Source organism: Bombina bombina, chromosome 6, assembly GCF_027579735.1.
Source record: "Bombina bombina isolate aBomBom1 chromosome 6, aBomBom1.pri, whole genome shotgun sequence".
In the NCBI taxonomy this organism is placed as follows: domain Eukaryota; kingdom Metazoa; phylum Chordata; class Amphibia; order Anura; family Bombinatoridae; genus Bombina; species Bombina bombina.
This window is the reverse complement of record NC_069504.1, coordinates 115,810,522-115,835,526: the sequence shown is the minus strand read 5'-3', so window position 1 is coordinate 115,835,526 and position 25,005 is coordinate 115,810,522. Positions and strand designations below refer to the sequence as shown.

The window sequence follows — 25,005 nt, the reverse complement described above, 5'->3', positions numbered from 1 at the left end:
AAGGGTGTGCACACTTATGCAACCATATTTTATTTTTTTATTTTTACTTCCCTTCACCTAAACTCAATTGAGTTGCATAGTTTATAGGTCACATTTAAAGGTGGAAAAAGTTCAGAAATGATTTATCTTTGGTTTGTCTCATTATTTTACATCACAGAAACCTGCCATTTTAACAGGGGTGTGTAGGCTTTTTATATCCACTGTGTGTGTGTGTGTATATGTGTATATATATATATTGGCACCCCTGCATTTCCTTCAGATAATGCACCGCTTAGCCTCTTAACACATTCCACACAAAACTCCAAAAATGGACTGGACAAAATTATTGGCACCCTTAGTTTAATATTTGGTAGCACACCCCTTGGAAAAAATAACTGAAATCAATCGCTTTCTGTAACCATCAATGAGTTTCTTACACCTCTCTATTGGAATTTTGGACCACTCTTTCACCAACTGCTCCAGGTCTCTCAGATTGGAAGGGTTCCTTTTCCCAACTGCTGTTTTGAGATCTCTCCACAGGTGCTCTATGGGATTGAGATCTGGACTCATTGCTGGCCAGTTCAGTACTCTCCAGCGCTTTGTCTTAAACCATTTCTGGATGCTTATTGACGTTTGCTTTGGGTTATTGTCCTACTGTAAGACCCATGACCTCTGGTGGATACCCAACTTTCTGACACTGGGCCCTACATTGCACCACAGAATTCTTTTGTAGTCTTCAGATTTCATAATGCCATGCACACAGTCAAGACATCCAGTGCCTGAGCAACAAAGCAACCCCAAAACATTAGTGAACCTCCACCATGTTTGACTGTAGGGACTGTATTCTTTTCTTTAAAAGCCTCATTTCTTTTTCTGAAAACGGTAGAATGATGGGCTTTACGAAAAAGCTGTAATTTTGTTTCCTCTGTCCACAGCAAATCCTAAAAGGATTTTGGCTTCCTCAGGTAAGTTTTGGCAAACAACAATCTGGCTTTTTTATGTTTGTGTCAGCAGTGGGGTCCTCCTGGGTCTCCTACCATAGCGTCCCTTTTCATTCAGATGGCGACGTACAGTGGGAGCTGACACATTTGTACCCTGTGCCTGAAGGTCAGCTTGAATTTGTCTGTAAGTTGATCAAGGTTCTTTATCCACCATTCGAGCAATCCTTCCTTGCAATCTTTGATCAATTTTTCTCTTTCGTTCACATCCAGAGAGATTAGCTACAGTAGAACACAAGGAATAGCAGAGGGGGGGGGGGGAAATCCAACAGTTTATTATGCCAACCAATGGATTAAAACAAAGAGAGAGATGGGAAACACGGTCTTACGCGTTTCAGCGTTCTCCTGCCTTACTCATAGACCGATATAGCCTGTCTCTCACCCTCACACATATAAAGGTGCAAACATAATCCTATTGGTGAAAAGATATTTACATCCTTAAAGGAACAAGCACTCATAAATTCATATGCATCAATAAGTTCAGTAGTTCATCAGCATTTACAGATTAAATAATAATATAACAGAAATATGTGCATGTCCAAAGACCTATAAGAAGCAGTAAAGGAGAACAAAAAAAACAGATATAAATGGAACATATATATTTATACATATGAAAAAGATACAAGAGCTCTTTATTGTTAGAAAAGTAATATTAATTTAGTCTCCTTTACTTAGCTACAGTGCCATGGGCTATACACTTCTTGACAATGTTGCGCACAGTGGACACAGGAACACTATGATCTCTGGAGTTGGACTTGTAACCTTGAGATTGCCCATGCTTTCCCACAATTTTTGTTCTCAAATCTTCAGACAATTCTTTGCTGCTCTTTCTCTTCTCCATGCTCAGTGTGGGACACAGAGACACACAACAGAAAGGTTGAGTCAATTTTTAACCATTTTAACTGGTTGCCGGTGGGATTTCTAAATTGTCAGTACCTGTGAATTGATACAGGCGAGTTTAATTACAAACTACAGGAGCATCACAAACTTGGAATGCAATTATTTCTTACAATTTTAAAAAGGTGGCAAAAATTTTGTCAAGTCCATTTTTGGAGTTTTGCGTGGAATGTGTCAGCTTTGGCTTTTTTTTCCTCCACTTTTTTGTGTCATACCAATACAAACAAAAGTAGTAAACACGAGAATGCCTAATCATTTGTAATTGCAACAATTTTCTGGGTGAAGTAGTGCATTATCTGACAGAAATGCAGGGGTGCCAATATATTTGGCCATTACTATACAGATGGCCCTCGGTTTACAACGGTTCAATTTACACCGCTTCAGAATAACAACCTTTTGTTTCCAGTCATGTGACTGCTATTGAAAAGCATTGAAAAAAAGCATTTATTAAAATAGCCAGTAGGTGGAGCTGTCCGCTTGTGTTGCAGCAAAACCAAGCAAGCTGAAATTAATCAGTTTAACCTGACCTGAGCTATCGAGCAGATTTCAAAGGAACAAGATCTTCCTGTCTATAAATCAGTCCAGATTGGAATGCATAGAAAGAACTGTTTGCAGAAAAATGCAAGTGAAGTCTGTGTTGTGTGATTATTTTATTAGGTTTATAATGCTGTTTAGCATTTAAAGTCTTCATTTCAAAGCTTTAAAAATAATGTATTAGGTGTTACTTATGACAATTTTGAGAGGGGCCTGGAACATATCTCCCTCACTTCCCATTGTCTTACATTATAAACTGAGTTTCAATTTATAACGGTTTCAATTTACAACCATTCCATCTGGAACCTAATATATATATATATATATATATATATATATATATATATATATATATATATATATATATATATATATATATATATATATATATATATATATATATATATATATATATATATATATATTCCTGAAAAGAGTTTGCACGTATGTACACTTAGAATAAAAAGGCACACAGTGTAAGTCAGAGATATCGTGACCGGTTGCTCCTTAAAATGTTAAAGTCTCTAGTCCAGTGTGCGTTATATTGTAGTATATAACTACTTGGCTACCTGTGAGTAGTATGTCCAGACTATGTCTGTGAATAAGACCCTCCAAAGTGCATGTACTGTGCGGAAGACACTAGCGGGAAAGGGACCCGGAGCGGCCTGTGCTTAACAGCTGATAGCTTTGCCCATTCACTGCATCTAGGTGTACCGGTCCGGTAGCCAGACAGCAAAACATCCGCAACAGTTTGAGACACTCCGCCATCCACAGAGGCATCCGAATCCACAGTGGGGGTGTTGCCCATTCACATGATTAGGGCAGCTAATCAGGAATGTGGAATCCCGGAGCTAGTCCAAATCTCTGTAAAGGGCAAACGGGAGCTCCCTTCGCCTTACGGTTCCTGGTCCAGTAAGTAGTAAGTATTCAATTCCAAATGGATAAAAAGAACCAATGGAGGTCCAAAGTGTGCACACACACACCGCAGTGAGTATTATGCTGCTGACATGTTTCGGCCAGTCGCCGTAATCATAGCTAACAAATACAGAGTGATTTCCATATCACCTATATTATAATCTATTATAATATATTATATTCTTCTACCTATGTTGTCTATTTCCTATTGGTACCATGAATTATTCCAAGTCATTGTATACCTTTTGTCTATGCAGAGAGTTGTAATATATGTATATAATAATTTACTTTCTGTAACACACACTGGCTATCGTTTAATTGAATACTAGTTCTCCAATGAACTCTGAGTACTGGTTTTAAATAGCAGACACAGGTGTATTTGTTAGCTATGATTACGACCACTGGCCAAAACATGTCAGCAGCATAATACTCGCTGCGCTGTGTGTGCACACTTTGGAAATCCATTGGTTATTTTTATTCATTTGAAATTGAATAAAATTAGACTTAACTTTTACTTTTCTTTGCCTACGGTATCTTCTTTCTACTCTGAAATATATATATGTATGTATGTATGTATGTATGTATCAGAGATGTGGACTTGAGTTGCATGGCTTGGACTCAAGTCACAAATTTGATGACTTGTGACTCGACATGATCAAGGAAGACTTGTGACTTGACTTAGACTGTGTCAAAGGGGGGGAGGGTCCTGCCTAGTATTATGAATGGGTATCTAATAAAGTGTCCATAAAGATTGGGTTAGTGATTTTTGATGTAGGTTTGGCTACCCATTATTAGTTGGAGTTTTTTTTTTATCCAACACTTAACTCCAAAAAATACTTCAAATTATCGGTCATTTACTGTGTCATAAAACTCAATTTTCGAATAAATACTTTCACATTATCCAAAGTTACAAACACTTAAAAAATAAAGCGTTTAACATGGTACAGTTTGGCAAATTTAAAGTATAGCTGTGTGGTTTTATAAATCCTTGTGTGGCTCCTAAAATGTTTGTGTCTGGCAACGAAATAAAAATAATTGTCAAGCCCTGAGTTAGGTGGTGTCAGGCTAAATGAACTATATGTATTGTAAAACCTTGTTCTTTTGACCCTGTTCCATTAACGATGCTTAATTGTGATGTGCACAGAGATCATCTTTTTTGTGTTGATAAGATTTACTAGACACAATGTTCCATTGGTCACCGGTGAAGCCCAGGGCATTCCATTCACCAAATTAAAGAAGACAATGAAACATTTACACAGTGGAAACACCTATTGATTGGCTGTGCAGACTTATTTTCTAATTACGTTTTCAAAAATCTGTTTGACTTTTTTGAACTTCTGTTTCATATTTATAAATCTCTATGTTTTTATTTTCAGAATGTTATACAGATTTTCTAAAGGATGAATTTGATGTTAAAATTTACACCTCCCAGTCTATTCATCAAGCTGTGATAGCAGAACAGTTGGCAAAGCTTGCTCAAGGTATCAGTCAGCTGGATAAAGAGCTTCACTTCCAGGTAATTTAGTTCCCCTATGCAGCCGGTGTGACCATTCTGTGCTCAATTCTGTTTTGTTTAAAGGGAAATGCAATTTTAAACAACTTTCCAAATTACTTCTATCTAATTTAATTTATTTTCTTAGTGTTCTTTGTTGAAAAGCAGGAAGGTAGGCTCAAGAGTGTACACTTGTTTAGAGCACTATATGGATGTGGTTTTGCAGGGCTGTGTGTAACCGTTACACATTGAGAAAACACTGCTGCCATCTAGTGTTCAAAGTCATTGTTGCAAAACTGCTGTCCTAAATCTCTAGACATGCACGGTACCTACCTAGAACAAAGTAAATTTGATTAATAGAAGTAAACTGCTCTAGCTGAATCATGAAAGGGGGAAAAAAGGGGGTTTTGCGTCCCTTAACTATTGTGGTAGGTCTCTGTCTTGTTTACACTTTGTATCCTTCTTCTTTTTTTGTTATATATTAATTGGTTGGACCACCACTCATCATAAATAATTTCATTGTCAACTTCTATTGCATTTTGGTCCTTTTTGTGTTGTTTTTCAATCTCCCATCCCTCACATCTGAATTAAAAAGTTATTAAAGGACCATGATACCCAAATGTTTAAACACTTGTGATGCAGCATAGCTGTAAAAAGCTGACTAGAAAATATCACCTGAACATCTCTATGTAAAAAAGAAAGATATTTTACCTCAAAAATTCATCAGTAGCCACATCCTATTGTAAAAGACTTCTAAGCAGCAAATCAGTATGTCTGTCCCGGGACAGCTAAGGGAGTGAGCTTACGTGCACACCACACCACACTCATCTTATTTCCCTATTCAGTTTTAAGTCAAATCTCATGAGATCACAGTAAAATAGTTCATGACCTCAGCACTGTTGATGCTTATTGGCTGCTGTTCATTTTTTATTTTTTTTTATTATTTTTTTTTGTCTGCAGCTGAGTATAACTTTTTACACACAACTTACTCTGCTGAGCTGAGGAGATTGTGAGGTAAAATATCTTCCTTTTTTACATAGAGATTCTCAGGTGATATTTTCCTGTCAGCTTTTTACAGCTATACTGCATCACTTTCATGTGATTTAGCATATGAGTATTATGTCCCTTTAAACATCTGATTTACTGTAAATAACTAATTTATTAAACTGGTCAGACATCTAAAGTTAAAATGAGATATAATGGTCAAAACTAAACTGTTGCATTTGATCTTGAAGGGAATCATTTTCGCAATATCATCTTATTAGGAAAAAATGCTTTTAGCAAAAGCTATTACGGTTTCAGAGAGAGATGCAGATATGCTGAGCATGCACCAAACACTGCTTCTTCTTATGGAGTCTGCAGGGGCTTGTGTAATGCAAATGAAGTCACAAATGACACGATAGATGCCACCACTTGCTCTCGTGTATGAGGGTATGTAGGGCATGCACAGTATTCTGCTGAAACAGTTAAAGCTTTTACTGGAAGCATTGCTGCTGAAAGAAGTACTGTATATTGCAAAAAAGCTATTCATTATTAAACAGTATTAATATATATAAATATTTTTCTTCAAATATATTGCACTGCACTTTTTCTGTCGTTCCCAAGCTATTGTGGCATAAAAAAATGTAGATTTCCAAACCCAACGTGAGCCTAATTTGTATTAGCCAATCACGGTGGGCAACCTGCGTTCTACCTTCACAAGTTCCGGGTACTTGGATGAAAGAAACGCATGTGCTCTGATGTGCAAATTTGTAACGCATGCGCATTGTATTATCAAAACTATTGTCGGCATTAGCGGTCATGTGAAAATGATTGCAAATGCGCACGTGTTGTGAAAATATCTAAATTTATCCAAATTTATATATGTGTCTAGTAGAGTATGCAAGACCGCCCATTGTAACGGGCTGGAAATTATGATGTCAGAAAAAGAAATAAAATATTGGTTTAAAACATGACAGAAGCTTCGTTTTCAAAAAATTGTAAATACATTCACATTTACATATACTGTACTAGTCAAATCTGTGCATTTAAAAAAAGTGATGTTTTTAGGTTGACTTTTCCAGTCCTTTAATGCCATATCACAGGTGAATATGGTGGTGCTTCATAAATAATTGATAATAATACCTATGAAGATAATAAATACATTTTCTTGAATGTTGAAGCTGTTGTAAGTGGTTAGATTTAAAAAAATATATATAGTCACAGTGTGCTGTACTTTAAAATAAAAAGTATTTACCTTAACCCCTTAACGACCAAGGACCTACGCCACACGTCCTCAAAAAAAAATATATAGTCACAGTGTGCTGTACTTTAAAATAAAAAGTATTTACCTTAAAGGGACATGAAACCCAATTTTTTTTCTTTCATGATTCAGATAGAGAATACAATTTTAAACAACTTTCCAATTTACTTCTATTATTGTGCTTCATTCTCTTGTTATCCTTTGCTAAAAGATTTATCTAGGCAAGCTCAGGAGCAGCAAAGAACCTAGGTTCTAGCTGTTGATTGGTGACTGCATATATATATCGATTGTGATTGGCTCACCCATGTGTTCAGTTAGAAACCAGTAGTGCAATGCTGCTCCTTCAACAAATGATACCAAGTGAATGAAACACATTAGATAATAGAAGTAAATTAGAAAGTTGTTAAATAATGTATTCTCTAACTCAGTCATGAAAGGAACATTTTTGGGTTTCATGTCCCTTTAACAAATAATTTGATAGTAAAACATTTTTATTATGAAAGGCATCCATTTTTTTTTCTGTATATTTTTCTAAGGTCACAAGAACCCATGGGTGTTCTACTAATTCACTATTTCTGTATTCTATTCATTATTAATAAGCTAGCTTTCCAGGAAATGTCTGTGTCATTGCTTTAAATACATCCTTTAGGTGGAGTAGATTAAAATGCTTTGTTTCCTAGAAACACAAATTTTGACAGAGGCCGAATGTTCGTGTGTTGTGCTGTATTCCTGTTTAGGTGTTAGTAATGCTCAGTATAGCTATACATTTGCTGGGCATTCTTGAGTACCTTTTTAAAGCATTTATCCCTGACTGTTTTTCTGGAACATTTTCCCATTTAAAGGGACATAATACTCATATGCTAAATCACTTGAAACTGATGCAGTATAACTCTAAAAAGTGAACAGGAAAATATCACCTGAGCATCTCTATGTAAAAAAAGAAGATATTTTACCTCACAATTTCCTCAGCTCACCAGAGTAAGTTCTGTGTAAAAAGTTACTTCAACTGCTGTCCACAAATTTCTTTAAAAAATGAAGAAATGAACAGCAGCCAATCGGCATCAGCAGTGCTGAGGTCATGAACTCTTTTTTTTTTTTTACTGTGATCTCATGAGATTTCACTTAACTGTCATGAGATTTCATAGTAAACTTCCTTAAACTGAATAGGGAAATAAGATGAGTGTGCACAAAGCTCACTCCCTTAGCTGTCCCGGGACAGAGATACTGATTTTCCGCTTAGAAGTCCTTTACAATGGGGGGTGAATACTACATTTTGAGGTAAAATATCTTTCTTTTTAACATAGAGATGTTCAGGTGATGTTTTCTAGTCGGCTTTTAACAGCTATGCTGCATCACTTTCAAGTGTTTCAACATTTGGGTATCATTGCACTTTAACAGTTCATTAAAGGGACAAGAAACCGAACATTTTTCTTTCATGATTCAGACAGAGAATGGAATTTTAAAGAACTTTCCAATTTTTTTCTGTTATCAAATTTACTTAGTTCTCTTGGTATTTATTGTTGAAAAGCATACCTATGTAGGCCCAGGAGTGTGAAGCTTGCTGCTATTTGGGGGCTGCACATATATGCCTCTTTTTATTAGCTTACCAATGTGTTCATTTTGTGTTCATTTTGATAGATACACAGAGGGATAATTTAGAATAACATATTTGTGTATATGTTATTCTAAATTATCCCTCTGTGTATCTATCAAAATTTTAAAATTATACAACTGTCTTTTTAAATGCCATATTTTAAGTATATTTTGTATTTTATCAAATAGTAATATTGTTTTAATACGGAACCATGCCGATATTTAACATTAGGCATCTATCAATTTCTTATCAATTTACTGTAGTTTCTCCTTTACATTTTGACACTATTTTGTATTTGTATTTTTTTTTTTTTTTTTTTAAAGATTTTTTATTGATAAATAAATGTGTACAACATAAAACCAAAAGGTCAACAACATTGATTACATATTGGGTCTATACCTGCCAGTTATACATAGTGTAGTAATTACTATCAGATATATACAATTTTTTCATTATGTCCATTCTTTACTAATGTTATCTTATCCTTTTATAGTCAGGTATATGTTTTGGAAAAATAAGTGTTATCTTGTATTTGTATTTTTATGAATGTTCCCCATCGTTTTTTTAGTAATTCTGGTTCATCGTTTTTTTTAGCAATTCTGGTTCATCTGATTTTATAGATTTTAGAGTTATAATACCACTTTTATGGCCAGTCATCCCATATACCATCTTTTTAAAAAAAGTGAACGCGTGACATGTACCGCCAAATAATGTCACCGGATGCGATACCAATTCCAAAGGAAGAAAAAGAGCGGAACCGGAAATAGTATTGATGCGAGGTACGCTCTAGGCACTTCCTGTTATACCGAGAGTTAGAAACGCTCTAGACACTTCCGGCCTTACTCAATTATAATAACAGAAATAATTGAAGGTACAAGTAAAGCCTTAGGATACTATTAATCATAATAGGGATCGAGTCTTAAACGATTTAGTAGTGAAATTTACAATGGAACAATTTGTTCATATTAGGAGCTAAGATATACGTATTCCCTTCCGGGTCAAATTTTAGCTCCAAAAAATAGGCGCCAAAACACTGACAGCACTGATTGGTTGATAACAGTCTTAAATAAGAGCCGCCATTAAACACCACTTATAGTCTTGAAAAAGGCCCAGATTAGGGCCGAAACGCGTTGGCAGAAATTGGTGAGCACTTTTCTTATAATATATGTTTGTTTATTAGCATTATTGCACTATTTTAGATTTCTTTTACAGGTTGGATATAGGGATTGAATCCAGGATTTACCGGACATTCCCTCACCTACCATATCAACATTTATATGGACTCTTTTGAGGACACTTAAGGAAGTTTGATTCACTGACACACAGCTTTTTCATTGGAATTATCCATCACAGTTTCTTATTGGAACTTTTTACCACTAACTCTACCACGAACACATACCTTTCATTTTACATTTTCTATATATATTTTTTGGCTTTTTAGATCACTTTTTTGATCACTTTCACGTTGTTCATTTTTTGAGAGAGATATTTTCTTTCACCTTTTTTTGTATATCCCATTAGCAGGGAACACTATTTCCCTCTGATTTCCCAACCATTTTATTTACTATTGCAATACCATTGTTTTATCCTATTAATTATATGTTATTGTATTTTGCATTTTGCGTGTAATGTACCATGGATCCATGATTTTAACTTATTGTGTTTTAACATATTGTGTTTTACTGTATTAACATATTGTGTTTTACTTCATAAATATTGTATATTTTGCCTTAATCTACATCCACTCTAGTAAAGGTAACAGGATTTTTTAAGACGTCCTAGAACGTTTATCTATATTTTAATATATAAGATTATTTATTTTTGGCTAACCTGCAGAGCTACTAGCTAGCTTCTAAATCACTTCCTCTGCCTGTGTTAGGCGCTCCTAGGTATTCTCATAAAACTTTGGGGCTTGGTTAGGAGTCTGAAAATCAGAGCAATGTTATTTAAAAATAAGTAAAACTATACATTTAAAAAAACCCAACAACAACTTTATGGGCTATATAAATAGATCATCTACAAAACATTTATGCAAATAAAAAATGAGTGTATCATGTCCCTTTAACTTCTAACATTATTGCTACCCCTATATAGAAAACCAGGGTTGGTTACTCTGTTTTTTCTTTTGACTACAGGACCCTGTCAGAAACCGTCTGACTCTGTCACACCTGGAGTTGGTGAGAAGATTGAAGATTTCAAACAGTGAGTCCCTGTATCCCTGCCCCCATGGCTTGTGCTCTAGGCATAATAGGAGTGAGGGATTTTTTATTTGCTGGGTACCCTCCATTGAGGGTTGGTAATCAGGGAGGAGGATTTATTGGCCACAGAAAGAATGACTTCTAGGGAAGTCCTAAATTAGATTCTTCCTCCCTGGGGCGGCGGTTTTTATCTCTCCATTTGAAAATATTTAGAGACAACCGCACGTTTTATCTAAGTAGGCTGACCGTTTATAATCCCTCCCGAGTTAAGGGATTTCTATGCAGCCTTTTACTATCTCTTTATGAGGTTAAACAATACTACTTTTATGGGGTTAATCCTTATTATCCCTTTACTGATGGAGCTTTTATGCGGCATAAGCCTGAATTGCTGATGCTCTTTTAATTACTTTTGTAGTATTTGACTTCACGAATGGCAGATTAGTTTTTGGCGCCATTCGCCTCAGAGGGATCTTACACAGAGTTACCCGGCTTCCGTCCTGCATATGGTCATCCTGCTTTCTGCAGTGCAGCGCCAGCTGTTTGTACTCTATTGAATCCTTATGTAGACTTTAATCTGCTGTCTAAATATATTTTATGTTAAGAGAAATCACTCGCTTGCTTCAGTGTGCACTATGACGGGGCCATTTTTCCTAACCGACAGAACTAGCAAGTCGGCAGAGTATTGCAAGTTTATTTGTTAGCTTTTACAGCAGATATTACGCAATGTCTGTATATCTCTTACTTATGTATATGGGGAATTATTGCACTTTATGCTTATATAGCCATCGTTTTTTCCTCACGACAGTCAGACTTATCTGGTCGGCAGTGTGTGCAAGTTTAATGAACGCTCTAGTGCCATATCTGTTTTCCCTTACAGCGTTTTCCTTATTTTGTCAGGTCTCTTAGGGTGGAGACTTTATTTACAGTTAAGGGAATTTTTTTTCCCCCTGTGGGTGACTCTTAATGCTCTGATATAGTAGGTCGCTTTTACTTAGCGGTCTTTTAAGCTGATTTGGTCGCTTAAACTTAGCGGTCTTTTAAGCTGAGTTTTAATTACAATTTTCTTGTATATATAAATTATATTAGTCTCTATTAGCAAATGGGACCATTTTGTCTGTATTTTTATTTTCTCTGCATTTGTATATATTTTTTTTAAACTAAAAGATACAATGCGGTTTTTTTTTAGCATGACGTTTCATAGTAGTTACTGCCATCTTGTGGCAATTTTATGTATACGATCTTTCACATTTTAATTTATATTTATTTATTTTATGTGTATTCATATGCATAGGAGTCTCTTCATATTAGGAGACTACCTAGTGCCCTAAAATTATAATTTATTTTATATTCATATTGAGGTTTACCCTGTCTGGTACAGAGATTCCATGTATTAATCTCACTAATGAGGGGATTTTTAATATGTCCGTATCATATGTATTATTCCTTTTTATATATGGGGACTTTTACCAACATGTATATTTTTTGGCATGTAATATTTATTTCTATGCTTAGAAGTATCAAGCTGAGATAGAATCAGCAGCAGTGGTCTCAGGATTGTTCCTAGACATTGCTGTGTCTGTTTCCTGTCCTCAAGGGTGTCCTCTGGGTGACCTTAGCCCTGAAGAATAATTGTTTATCATAGGAGCGATAGGTAGACTTAGGGGTCGTAAGACCTCTAATTTAAACTTCACAAGACAGAATCCTCCTCAACTTCTAAATCTGAGCAAGCCTAGACCTCATGGAGCCATCCTTGGAACAAGGGCAAGCAATCCAAGAAGCCTTCCGCTGAGTCTAATTCTGCTAGAAGGGTTCGCCCCTGATCCAGTCTTGAATGAGGTAGGGGGCAGGTTTTTCCTCTTCTTTTTTTTTTTTTTTTTTTTTTATCAACAGGCTTGTATTTGCGTTGTCAAAGACCCTTGGGTAGTGGAAGTAGTGTCCCAGGGTTTCAGTATAGGATAAAAATCTTGACCTCCCAGAGGCAAATTTCTCCTTTCCAGATTATCTACTATCCAGATGAAGAGAGAGGCCTTCTTTTACTGCGTAAAGGACCTATCTTTTCTGGGAGTGATTGTTCCAGTTCCCAAGATGGAATAGGGTCAAGGATTTACTCAAACCTTTTTGTGGTTCCCAAAAAATAGGGAACTTTCGACCCATATTGGACCTCAAGTGTCTCAACAAATTTCTCAAGATTACGTCCTTTAATATGGAGACTATTGTTCCATTCTTCTTTTTGTTCAGGCGGGTCAGTTCATGACTACCATAGACCTGAAGGATGCGTATCTTCATGTTCCCATTCTCAGGGAACATCACCAATTCCTATGATTTGCCTTTCTAGACAATCCTTTCCAGTTTGCTGCTATTCCCTTTGGCGTTGCCACGGCTCCTCAAATCTTTACAAAGGTCCTAAAGACCATTTTAGCTGTGGTCAGATCTCAGGAAATAGTGGTGGCGCCTTATCTGAATGACATCTTGGTTCAAGCGCCATTGTTTCAGTTAGCAAGATCTCATACAGAGATGTTGTTGTCTATTCTACTTTCCCCTGGGTGGAACATGAATCTGGAGAAGAGTTCCCTGGTGTCAGAGACCAGGTTGTGTTTCTTAGGAATGATTATAGATTTTTGGTCCATGAAGATTGTTCTGACGGAGGTCAAAAAACCCAAACTTCTGGCTTCTTGCCTGTCACTTCTTGTCTGTCACTTCAGGAAGTAATTGGTCTAATGGTTGCTTCCATGGACATCCATTCTGTTTGTTCAGTTCCATCTGAGACCCCTACAGTTCTGTATGCTCAGACAATGGAACAGAGTACACTCGGACCTATCGCAGAGGGTAGCCTAACTAGAGACTTTCTATCTTGTGGATTTCGCAGGGCCATCTGGCTCAGGGTACATGTTTCCTAAGACCATCCTGGGTGATTGTGACCACGGACGCCAGTCTTTCAGGCTGGGGAGCAGTTCGGAATTCTTTAGGAACTTAGGATATTTGTATTTAGGAGGAGTCTTCTCATCCCATAAACATCTTGAAGTTGAGAGCGATTTACAAGGCCTTGATAGCCTGACCTCAAATAGCTTTAATCCGGTCTATCAGATTTCAATCAGATAATATCTCCTCAGTGGCTTACTTCTATCACCAGGGAGGAACTCAGTGTTCCTTAGCTATGAAGGAGGTGGCTCGCATTCTCCAGTGGGCGGAGTCTCATGATTGCCTCCTCTCTCACCCCACACATCCCAGGGGTGGCTTTTGCACAAATGTACAACTAGGAGGCGGATTTTTCGAGCAAGCAGAATTTTCTGCAGTTGGTTCTGATGGCGTCTCATCTACACGCCAAGCTTCCAAAGTTTGGTTCAAGATCAAGAGATCCACAGGCCACTCTGATAGACGCTCTAGTGGTGCCTTGGAACTTCAGCCTGGCGTACCTGTTCTCCCCGTATGCTGTTTTTTTCCCTGAGTAATTGCTCATATCAGGCAGGAGAGGGCGTCTGTGATCTAATAGCTCCTGCCTGGTCTCGCTGGATCTGGTTTGCGGATCTGGTGAAGATGTAATTTCTTCCTCCTTGGAGATTGCCTCTGAGGAAAGACCTTCTACTTCAAGGTCCCTACCTATGGAAAACAAGGAAAGGAGAGAGGTGCCATATGTGTGAATCAATTACCCACTAGGTGATAGAACAAAGGTGATGTAGGGTACTCGCATACTACAAAGGCACTCTGGTGTGCCAGCAGTTACAGGCTGGTTTTCAACAGCAAACCAGTTAGCTGATCCAGGCAGTCGCTGGAATCCCAAATGTGGTTTGGCCCAGTGGAAGATTCAATCCAGGTGTATTAACCACTAGCCAGATAAATAGTCCAAACAATGGATAGGGAGGGGATACCACCCCTTCCCCTCAGTAGCGTAGAAAATAGCACACAGCAATTTAGAGTTATTAATTAAAAGTTGCTTTTTAAGAACATAAAAAAGAGAATAAAAACAACAACTCATACTGTAATGTGCATAATAAAAACATGCAACAGGTTTCACGGTTTCCACCATTTCATCAGGCTTAAACTGTGGTATAAAATCACCCCTTAAATAGGGCTACGCTACCTAAACTCCAAAGTATAAAACCCCACCCCTTATGACCAGTGTCCCAATCAGGGTGCCCTTTGTCTAATTAGAAGTAGAGTTGTCACACATGCGTTCATAATATTATACTTTGTATAGCAAACAATACATTGGATATATTAAACATATACAAAATTGTAATAATGTCTCTTGAAAAGTATCTTGTTACTGAAAACCAACGAATTGCATCTAATGTATGTCACGATTAGCAATGTTGTCTATGATTTCACACATATACACACAAATAACGAATAGCAACAATAATAAAAATATATATTGCGTCCAGATATTAGAATTACTCTTTGTAAAGTGATATACAATACTGGGATTGTTGTTTTTTTTACTTTCTCTTACATGGTGTATCCAGTCCACGGATTCATCCTTACTTGTGGGATATTCTCAATCCCTACAGGAAGTGGCAAAGAGAGCACACAGCAGAGCTGTCCATATAGCTCCCCTCAGGCTCCGCCCCCCCCAGTCATTCTCTTTGCCGCTCTAACAAGTAGCATCTCCACAGGAGGTTAAAGAGTATGTGGTGTTAGATTTGTAGTTTTTATTTCTTCAATCAAGAGTTTGTTATTTTAAAATAGTGCTGGTTTGTACTATTTACTCTGAGGCAGAAAGTGATGAAGATTTCTGCTGAGAGGAAAAAGATTTTAGCATGTTGTAACTAAAATCCATTGCTGTTCCCACACAGGACTGTTGAGTACCGGATGAACTTCAGTTGGGGGGAACAGTTTGCAGGCTTAACTGCTTAAGGTATGCTCAGTCACTTTTTTTCTAACAAGACTTGGTAATGCTAGAAGACTGACAGAGATCCCCATGTGGGAAGGTAAGCCATATTCTGAGACTCAGTATAGAAGGATGGCTTAATTAAAAGGACTTAAATCACTGGTGGACACTGTTATGGGGAAAATCGATTATCTTTTTACTATAATCTGACGTTTGCACAAGTGTTTATCATGTTTGGAACACTTTTTAGGGGTTTTATACGCCTGGCATAATTTTAGACACCTAATTTGGCTTAGGAAGGCCCCACAACTCCGGAGTGAAGAGGGAGGGGGCCTAATTTTCGCGCCTCAGTTGAGCAGTTCTTTTGCAAGACAGCTTCATGCAGCTTCACATGTAGAGGCCAGAGATTGCAGGAGGACTACAGGGAGTCTTATTTTCGTCCCAAAACTAATCCCCAAGGAAAGTAGGGCCACAGCAGAGACTGTGGCATCGTGCTGTAGTGTGTTAAACACGAAGCCTGAGGGGAGCTATATGGACAGCTCTGCTGTGTGCTCTCTTTGCCACTTCCTGTAGGGATTGAGAATATCCCACAAGTAAGGATGAATCCGTGGACTGGATACACCGTAAGAGAAAGCAATTTATCAGGTAAGCATAAATTCTGTTTTTGTTGTTTACATTGCTTATCCACAACTAGTACTAAAGTATTGCAAGTTTCAATATAGCAAAAATTCAGCTATTTCAGATGACAAAATCAAGATAAAAGAGCTACCTGTTAGATCCCAAGTGGTACTTAAAGGGAGAGTGTATTCAGGCAAGCAGCACAACCCCACCGATGTCTTTTGTTTACCTAGCGTTTCTGTAGCCAGTACCCCTGTACTGAAATTTTTAGCATAGATGGGGGGGGTTTTAGCAGGAAAAACCGCTATTTCAAATTACAAAAAGGTAAAGGAACTTTGTGTAAACAATTCAATACTCTTCAGCAGGTAAAGTGGATCACTGGGAACAGATTATTATGTTAGAAATAAAATGACAGCACACTGCCCCTTTAAAAGCACCATAGTAGTGTGTTATAGCCCCAGTCCATAGTTTGCAAAGAATTGCTGTGCTGTAATCCACTTTACACCATACACTCTTTCTCATCAAAAAAAATTAGATAAATGTCAAGTTCAGGATTTTTTGAAAGTGGTAACACAAAGTAATATAATGAATTACTTTTGTCTATGCTAGCTTTAAATTAATCATGTGATCTCTGTTTTAGCGCACTTGCTTTCCAAAGGATTTATGTATGGAGACTAGGACTCCTTTTAGTATTTTTTTTATATATACAGTTACACAGCAGAACATATCCTCACAGACATTATACAGATGGCCCTCGGTTTACGCCGGTTCAATTTGCGCCGTTTCAGAATAACAACCTTTTTTTTAGTCATGTGACTGCTATTGAAATGCATTATAAAACATTGCACTACTTAAAATAGCCAGTAGGCTTGTGTTTCAGCAAAGTTAAAGGGACATAATACTCATATGCTAAATCCCTTGAAACTGATGCAGTATAACTGTAAAAAGCTGACAGGAAAATATCACCTGAGCATCTCTATGTAAAAAAGGAAGATATTTTACCTCACAATCTCCTCAGCTCAGCAGAGTAAGTTCTGTGTAAAAAGTTATACTTCACCTGCTCCCAGCTGCAGGTAAAAATAAAAAAAAATGAAGAAATGAACAGCAGCCATTCAGCATCAGCAGTGCTGAGGTCATGAAATCTTACTGTGATCTCATGAGATTTGACTTAACTCTCATGAGATTTCATAGTAAGCTTCCTTTACCTGATTGGTGAAATAATATGAGAGTTCATGAGGCTCATCCTTTCAGCTGTCCCAGGACAGACACACTAAAATTCTGCTTAGAAATCCTTTACAATAGGAGGTAGCTACTGAGGAACTTTTGAGGTAAAATATCTTTCTTTTTTACATAGAGATGTTGAGGAGATATTTTCTAGACAGCTTTTTACAGCTATGCTGCATCACTTTCAAGTGGTTAAACATTTGGGTATTATGGCCCTTTAAGCAAGCTTTACAGCCTGAAATGATCTGTGTACACAGATCAGACCAGACTTATCGAGCAACAAGTTCTAGCAGACGCTTCCCTATTATCTTCCCGTCCAGCTGCTTGAGATGAGGGTGCCTAACTGCCTATTAATCACTGCAGATTGAAATGCATAGAATAGGTGCAGACCCAATATTATCTAACATGCTAACAATGCAGAGAACTGTTTGCAGAAAAATGCAAGTAAAAAAACGTTTTTGTTCATTAAACGTAGTTTGATGATGATGCAGTCTGTTGTGTAATTATTTTATTAGGTGCTGTTAGCAAATGTTTTTGTTCATTAAACTAGAGCTGCAACAACTAATCGTCATAATCGATAATAATTGATTATGAAAATAGTTGTCAACGAATCTCATAATCGATTAATCGATTAGTTTGTTTGCAATTAGTTGGTCTGTGCACAACACCAGCTGCTTCACTCCAATGAACTCCTGCATATGGTATTGTGTTTTATGGTTATGTCCTTAGCCTAAAGGACGTCTACAGACGTTTACTTTTCACTTTTTCAGGACAGTAAACGTTTACAACTACCCCTTGCTTATGTGCAACCCAGATATAATAGTCATCATTTGGATTGTTTATTAAATCTGGTGATTTGGAACTATGCTTTTCATGATATAGTGCCAAGCTTGTTGTTTACACCTTGCCCCTAGATTGATGGGAGTTATTTAAATTGATGTGCACTATTATCTGTTTGAACAATTATTAGCGTATTGCTTGCTATTGCTGATTATATGTACTGTATAAATGTGTAAGGCTTTGTCCTGTTATTGATATTCAGTCCTTAGCGCTTTTGATTTTGTTTTTTATAGCTTTTTTATATTTTTAATAAATTGTGATAATATGTACCAGATTCAACCTTTATAAGTATATATTCTTTATTTTTAGAGCGGACTAGATATTTCCCCTAACCTTATAGCTGGTTATTTACCATTGCATATAGATATTCAAGATATTTTTATGTTAGAATGAAGTCAAGGGTTATTGAGAGGCCCCTTGCCAAGGTAGAAAACACTTAGCATTGGTGAAGAGCTAACAAAGATAAATATCCCATTTTGGTGAAATTGGCAAAACCCTACTTATACACCTCAACAGCCTTTTCTCTGCTGCAGGAAATATAGCTGCAAACAGAGAACCAGCCTTAGCCAGAAGCATGTAGACATGTTGAGATTTTTGCATTTCAATGCAAAGTTTCTGAAAGAGTGAATAACAAAATGTTATTAACAGTGATAGTCTAACTCTTTCTAGTTCTACCTCTTTTCAAACAGTTTGTGGTTTTGTTTTCTTTAATTATAAAACTGTGCTCTGCTGCTTAAAAATTGAAGAAACAGTTGTGTTAATGTAAAGTTTTAGTCTGAAGTTTATATTTGTAACACTCATTATGTGGATTTTATTTAAAACATAGAAAACTATTATTGATTCTCTTTTTATCCGATTAGTCGATTAATCGAAAAAATAATCGGCCGATTAATCGATTATGAAAATAATCGTTAGTTGCAACCCTACATTAAACTTAGTTTGATTATATTTTCTGTGTTGTGTGATTTATTTTATTATGTTATAATACTGTTTTAGCAAATGGTTTTTGTTTATTTAACTTAGTTTAATTATATATTCTGTGTTGTGTGATTATTTAATTAGGTTTATAATGCTGTTTAGCATTTAAAGTCTTCATTTCAAACTTTAAAAATAATGTATTAGGTGTTATGTCAATTTTGAGAGGGGCCTGGAACCTAACTCCCTCACTTCCCATTGACTTGCATTATAAACTGGGTTTCAATTTACAACGGTTTTGATTTACAACCATTCCTTCTGGAACCTAACCCCGGCGTAAACTGAGGGCTACCTGTATTGTATTTTTGTGGTCCTATTAAAATAGGAAATTATTATTTTACATTTTGTTTCTTCTTTGTACTTAATAAAAAAGTATCTTAAACTTTCTGTGTATGCATGCAAATAAAATGGTTATATTTAATCCATTTAGGTTGTTGCAAGACATGAAGATCTTCTGGCCCAGGCCACAGGAATTGAATCTTTAGAAGGTAAGTGTGTTACAGGAATATTAGAACTGGTATTACTTATGTAAAACGTTAACCCTTTTACCTAGTAATATGCAACATAAATTATAGTTGTATTACATATTTATTGTTGTAGAAAACTTGTCTTTTGTTAACAATTTTCTGTAAATTAGAATGTTGGCTCTTAGGGACAGGAGAAAACCTCCCCATTGTTCTGCATATAGCAGTACTGTCAGTGGCTTGTAGCTCAGCTCCACTGACGCTCCTTCAGCTTTTCCTTTGCCCATGACCTCTCTAGTCCCACCTACAGAATATTTGTAACTTGATCCCTTCTGGGTACAGCTCCACCCACATAACACATATGGCCCCGCCCACATGTCTCACTCACATAGCCCAGACCCCAGTACCAGAAGACCTCTAGGAAATGAGGAATAAAAGAGGATTCTATTAGTTATGGCGGCAGGTCTGTAGGAAAGATAAACCTGTATATTTTTTGTTTATTAAGGTAATGACCATAACAATTACATGAACACTTTAATATACACGTCATCTAAGAAAATCTTAATAACAAAGTATCTGTTACCTTAAAGGGACAGTCTACACCAGAATTGTTGTTGTTTAAAAAGATAGATAATCCCTTTATTACCCATTCCCTAGTTTTGCATAACCAACAACGTTATATAAATATATTTTTTACCTCTGTGATTACATTGTATCTAAGCCTCTGCAAACTGCCCCCTTATTGCAGTTCTTTTGACAGACATCCATTTTAGCCAATCAGAGCTGGCTTACTGGATCTCCACGTGTGTGAGCACAGTGTTATCTATATGACAAACGTGAACTAACACCCTCTAGTGGTGAAAAACTATTAAAATGCTCTGAGAAAAGAGGCGGCCTTCAAGGGCTTAGAAATTTGCATATGAACCTCCTAGGTTTAGCTTTAAACTAAGAATACCAAGAGAACAAAGCAAAATTGGTGATAAAGTAAATTGGAAATATGTTTAAAATTACATTTTCTATCTGAATCATGAAAGTTTATTTTGGACTAGACTGTCCCTTTAAGTAAACCTACATATTTATAAAGTTCATTAGAATTAAAATTGTGACTACATTTGTGTACTTAGTAAGAAAGGTTCCCCATTTGATTATATTGGAAGAGCTGCACTGGGATTTTTGGATTTCTTTTCTAATTCATTCCAATCCACATTGCTTTGTTAATGGACACTAAGCATAATGGAAAGACGTATATCTTTTCAGTACAGGAAAAACTATTCTTTAAAAAAGAAAAGTGTGTATATATAAATGTCCTCTTTAGATTCAGCAAAGGAAAATAATTGAATGTTCCTTTAACAGTTAGCATGTTTGTAGTAAGTGGCCTATATTTTAAAGGTGATTTTTTATTTTTATTTTAGTTGTTAGTTAGGAAATTATATTGTTTATGAAAGAGAAATAAAAACACAAAAGAAAATGGTCTAATGTGTTTATCATTGTGCGGTTATTTGCATAAAACAATGTTCTCTGCATGGGGTTACACATAAAGTTAGTTCTGGAGCAGCAATAAACTTGTGGGACTTAGCTAAACGCATCTAATGAGCCAACGACAAGAAACAAATGTGTCTATCCTCTAAGCAACAGCTACCTTTGAGTACTGCATTGCTGTCCTAAGCCTATCTAGGTATACTCTTCAACAATGTGTACCAAGAGAATTAAGTACATTTTATAATAGCAGTAAGTTGAAAAGTTGTTTAAACTTGCATTCTCCGAATAGTAAAAATTATATTTTGATTTTCCTTTAATACGTGAAAACCAGTATAAAACTTTCGTGCGTACAATTAAAGAAACTTGAAACCCCAAATTTTAAACAACATTACAATTTACTTCTATTATCTAAATTGATTTGTTCTCTTGGTACCCTTTGTTGAAAAGCATACCTAGATAGGCTCAGGCGCAGCAATGTACTACTGGGAGCTAGTTGCTCATTGGTGGTTGCACATATATACCTTTTGTCATTGGCTCACCTGGTGCTCTCAGCTAGCTCCCAGTAGTGCATTATTGTCCCTTCAACAAATGATACCAAGAGAATGAAGCATATTTATAATGGAAGTACAAACCTAAAAATGTTATAGTTTACTTATCAAATAATTGTTTTTAATAGGACACTATTCTCATCTTGAATTCTGTAAAATTCTGCTTGTTCCACACTCTATAGAGAGTCGGACAAGCAACTTCTGAAACAGAGGTTTTCTTTAGAATTCTGCATATTGGCTATATGACAGCTTAGATCAAGAATAAATGGTGTAATAAAGATAACAATAAACATAAGTTTAATACAATGCTATATAAATAATCCCCACAATTAAAGGGCCATAATACCCAAATGTTGAAACACTTGAAAGTGATGCAGCATAGCTGTAAAAAGCTGACTAGAAAATATCACCTGAACATCTCTATGTAAAAAAGAAAGATATTTCTCTTGTAAGGTGTATCCAGTCCACGGGTTCATCCATTACTTGTGGGATATTCTCCTTCCCAACAGGAAGTTGCAAGAGGACACCCACAGCAGAGCTGTCTATATAGCTCCTCCCCTAACTGCCACCCCCGGTCATTCTCTTGCAACTCTCGACAAGAAAGGAAGTATCAAGATATATGTGGTGACTTAGTGTAGTTTTACCTTCTATCAAGAGTTTGTTATTTTTAAACGGTACCGGCGTTGTACTGTTTTTCTCTCAGGCAGAAATTAGAAGAAGAATTCTGCCTGGAGATTTGATGATCTTAGCGGTTTGTAACTAAGGTCCATTGATGTTCTCACACATAACTGATGAATATGGGAAAACTTCAGTTGGGGGAACGGCCTGCAGATTACCTGCTTTGAGGTATGTTCAGTATGTTTATTTCTAGAGAGAGGAATAAGTTCTAGAAAATGCTGGCAGAGCCTTGTGTATTTGAGGTAAGCCTGATGCAGTGATTTAACAGCAACTGGGATCATGCTTACATAACAGGGTAATACTCATGTTAATATTCATATTGCTTAGTGACAAAACGTTTACATGATTTCAAATAAATAGGAAGTTTTTTCTCTGAGGGAGAAGTCTTTATTTGGGGCCTAGTTTCCACATGGCTAGTCAGATACTCCTAGGAGTATTTTCTTAAGGCCCCTCTGACATCCAGTACATGGTGGGAGGGGCCTATTTTAGCGCTCTAACTGCGCAGTTTTAATACAGACTGAGACATCCAGCTTCCCTCGAAGAGTCCTCTGGCATCTGAGAACCATTTCAAAGGGGTTATTTCTGCACAAAATCGTATTTAAGGGCAGGTAGGAGCCTCAGCAGAGCAGTGGCATGGTGCTCAATTGATTTTTAACGTTTTTTAACATTTTTCAATCCGGTTTGGGGCCTAAGGGGTTTATCATCCATTTGCAAGTGGGTGCAATACTGCTTTAGTCCCTTATTCACACTGTAAAAATTTCAAAGATTTTACTGTATTTTTACACTGTTTTGCAGTTTAAGTGCTAGTTTTTTTCTCTTAAAGGCACAGTAACGTTTTTGTTTAATTGCTGTTTCACCTTTATTAAAGTGTTTTCCAAGCTTGCTTGTCTCATTACTAGTCTGTTAAACATGTCTGACATAGAGGAAACTCCTTGTTCAATATGTTTGGAAGCCATTGTGGAACCCCCTCTTAGAATGTGTACCAAATGTACTGATATTTCTATAAACTAAAAAAGACATATTATGGCGCTTAAAGATTTATCTCCAGGGGATTCTCTGACTGAAAAGAGGGAGATTATGCCATCTAACTCTCCCCATGTGTCAGAACCTATAACTCCCGCTCAAGTGACGCCAAGTACATCTAGCTCGTCTAATTCTTTTACCTTACAGGACATGGCGGCAGTTATGAATGCTACCCTCACAGAGGTATTCTCCAAACTGCCAGGGCTACAAGGAAAGAGAGACAGCTCTGGGGCTAGAATTAATACAGAGCTTTCTGACGCTTTATTGCCTGTGTCCGATATACCCCTCACAATGCCCAGAAGCCGAGGCAGGTGAGCTTCTATCTGTGGGGTGACATTTCAGACTCAGGGAATGCGTTCCTTAATTCTGATTCTGAGATGACAGCGTTTAAATTTAAGCTTGAACACCCTCCGCTTATTGCTTAGGGAGGTTTTAGCGACTCTGGATGACTGTGACCCCATTGTGGTTCCAGAGAAATTGGTAAAATGGACAAATACTTTGCAGTACCTGTATCACACCAATTGTTTTTTCCAGTCCCTAAGAGGTTTTTCGGAAATTATTACTAAGGAATGGGATAGACCAGGTGTTCTCTCCCCCTCCATGCTTTTAAAAAGATGTTTCCCATAGATGCCACCATACGGGACTCGTGGGCAGACGGTTCCTAAGGTGGAGGAGCAGTCTCCACCCTAGCTAAGCGTACAACTATCCCCGTCGAGGACAGTTGTGGCTTTCCTAGATACTATGGATAAAAAATTGGAGGGTCTCCTTAAGAAAATTTTTATACATCAAGGTTTTATTCTCCAGCCTCTTGCATGCATTGCTCCCAGTTACTGCTGCAGCGCTTTTTGGTTTGAGTCTCTTGAGGAGGCTCTACAGGTGAAGACCCCGTTAGACGATATTCTAGACAGATAAAGCTCTTAAGTTAGCTAACTCCTTTATTTCTAACGCCATTTTTCATTAGTCAAGCTAACGGCTAAGAATTTAGGTTTTGCCATTTTGGCGCGTAGGCGCTATGGGCTTAAGTCCTGGTCAGCAGACGTTACTTCAAAGTCTAAACTTCTTAACATCCCCTTCAAGGACAGACCCTATTCGGGCCCGGTCTGAAGGAGATCATTTCTGATATTACTGGAGGAAAAGGTCACGCCCTTCCTCAGGATAGGTCCAATAAGTTAAGGACCAAACAGAATCATTTTCGTTCCTTTCGAAACTTCAAAAGTGGCGCAGCTTCAGTTTCCTCTAATGCAAAACAAGAGGGAAATTTTGCCCAGTCCAAACCAGTCTGGAGACCTAACCAGGCTTGGAATAAGGGGAAGCAGGCCAAGAAACCTGCGGCTGCCTCTAGACAGCATGAAGGAGTAGCCCCCCGATCCGGGACCGGATCTAGTGGGGGGGCAGACTCTCTCTCTTCGCCCAGGCTTGGGCAAGAGACGTCCATGTTCCCTGGGCATTAGAGATTGTTTCCCAGGGATATCTTCTGGA

General features: G+C 37.2%; 1 protein-coding gene across 1 annotated transcript in view; it reads left to right on the top strand.

Moving 5' to 3' along the window:
* Positions 1-25,005, top strand: part of COG5 (component of oligomeric golgi complex 5) — a 1,291,144-nt gene that overhangs the window by 7,197 nt on the left and 1,258,942 nt on the right. Inside the window, exons 2-3 of the mRNA XM_053716572.1 lie at positions 4,700-4,839; positions 19,765-19,822. Of these exons, the coding sequence (XP_053572547.1) occupies positions 4,700-4,839; positions 19,765-19,822 (198 nt within the window). The remainder of the gene's footprint in view (positions 1-4,699; positions 4,840-19,764; positions 19,823-25,005) is intronic.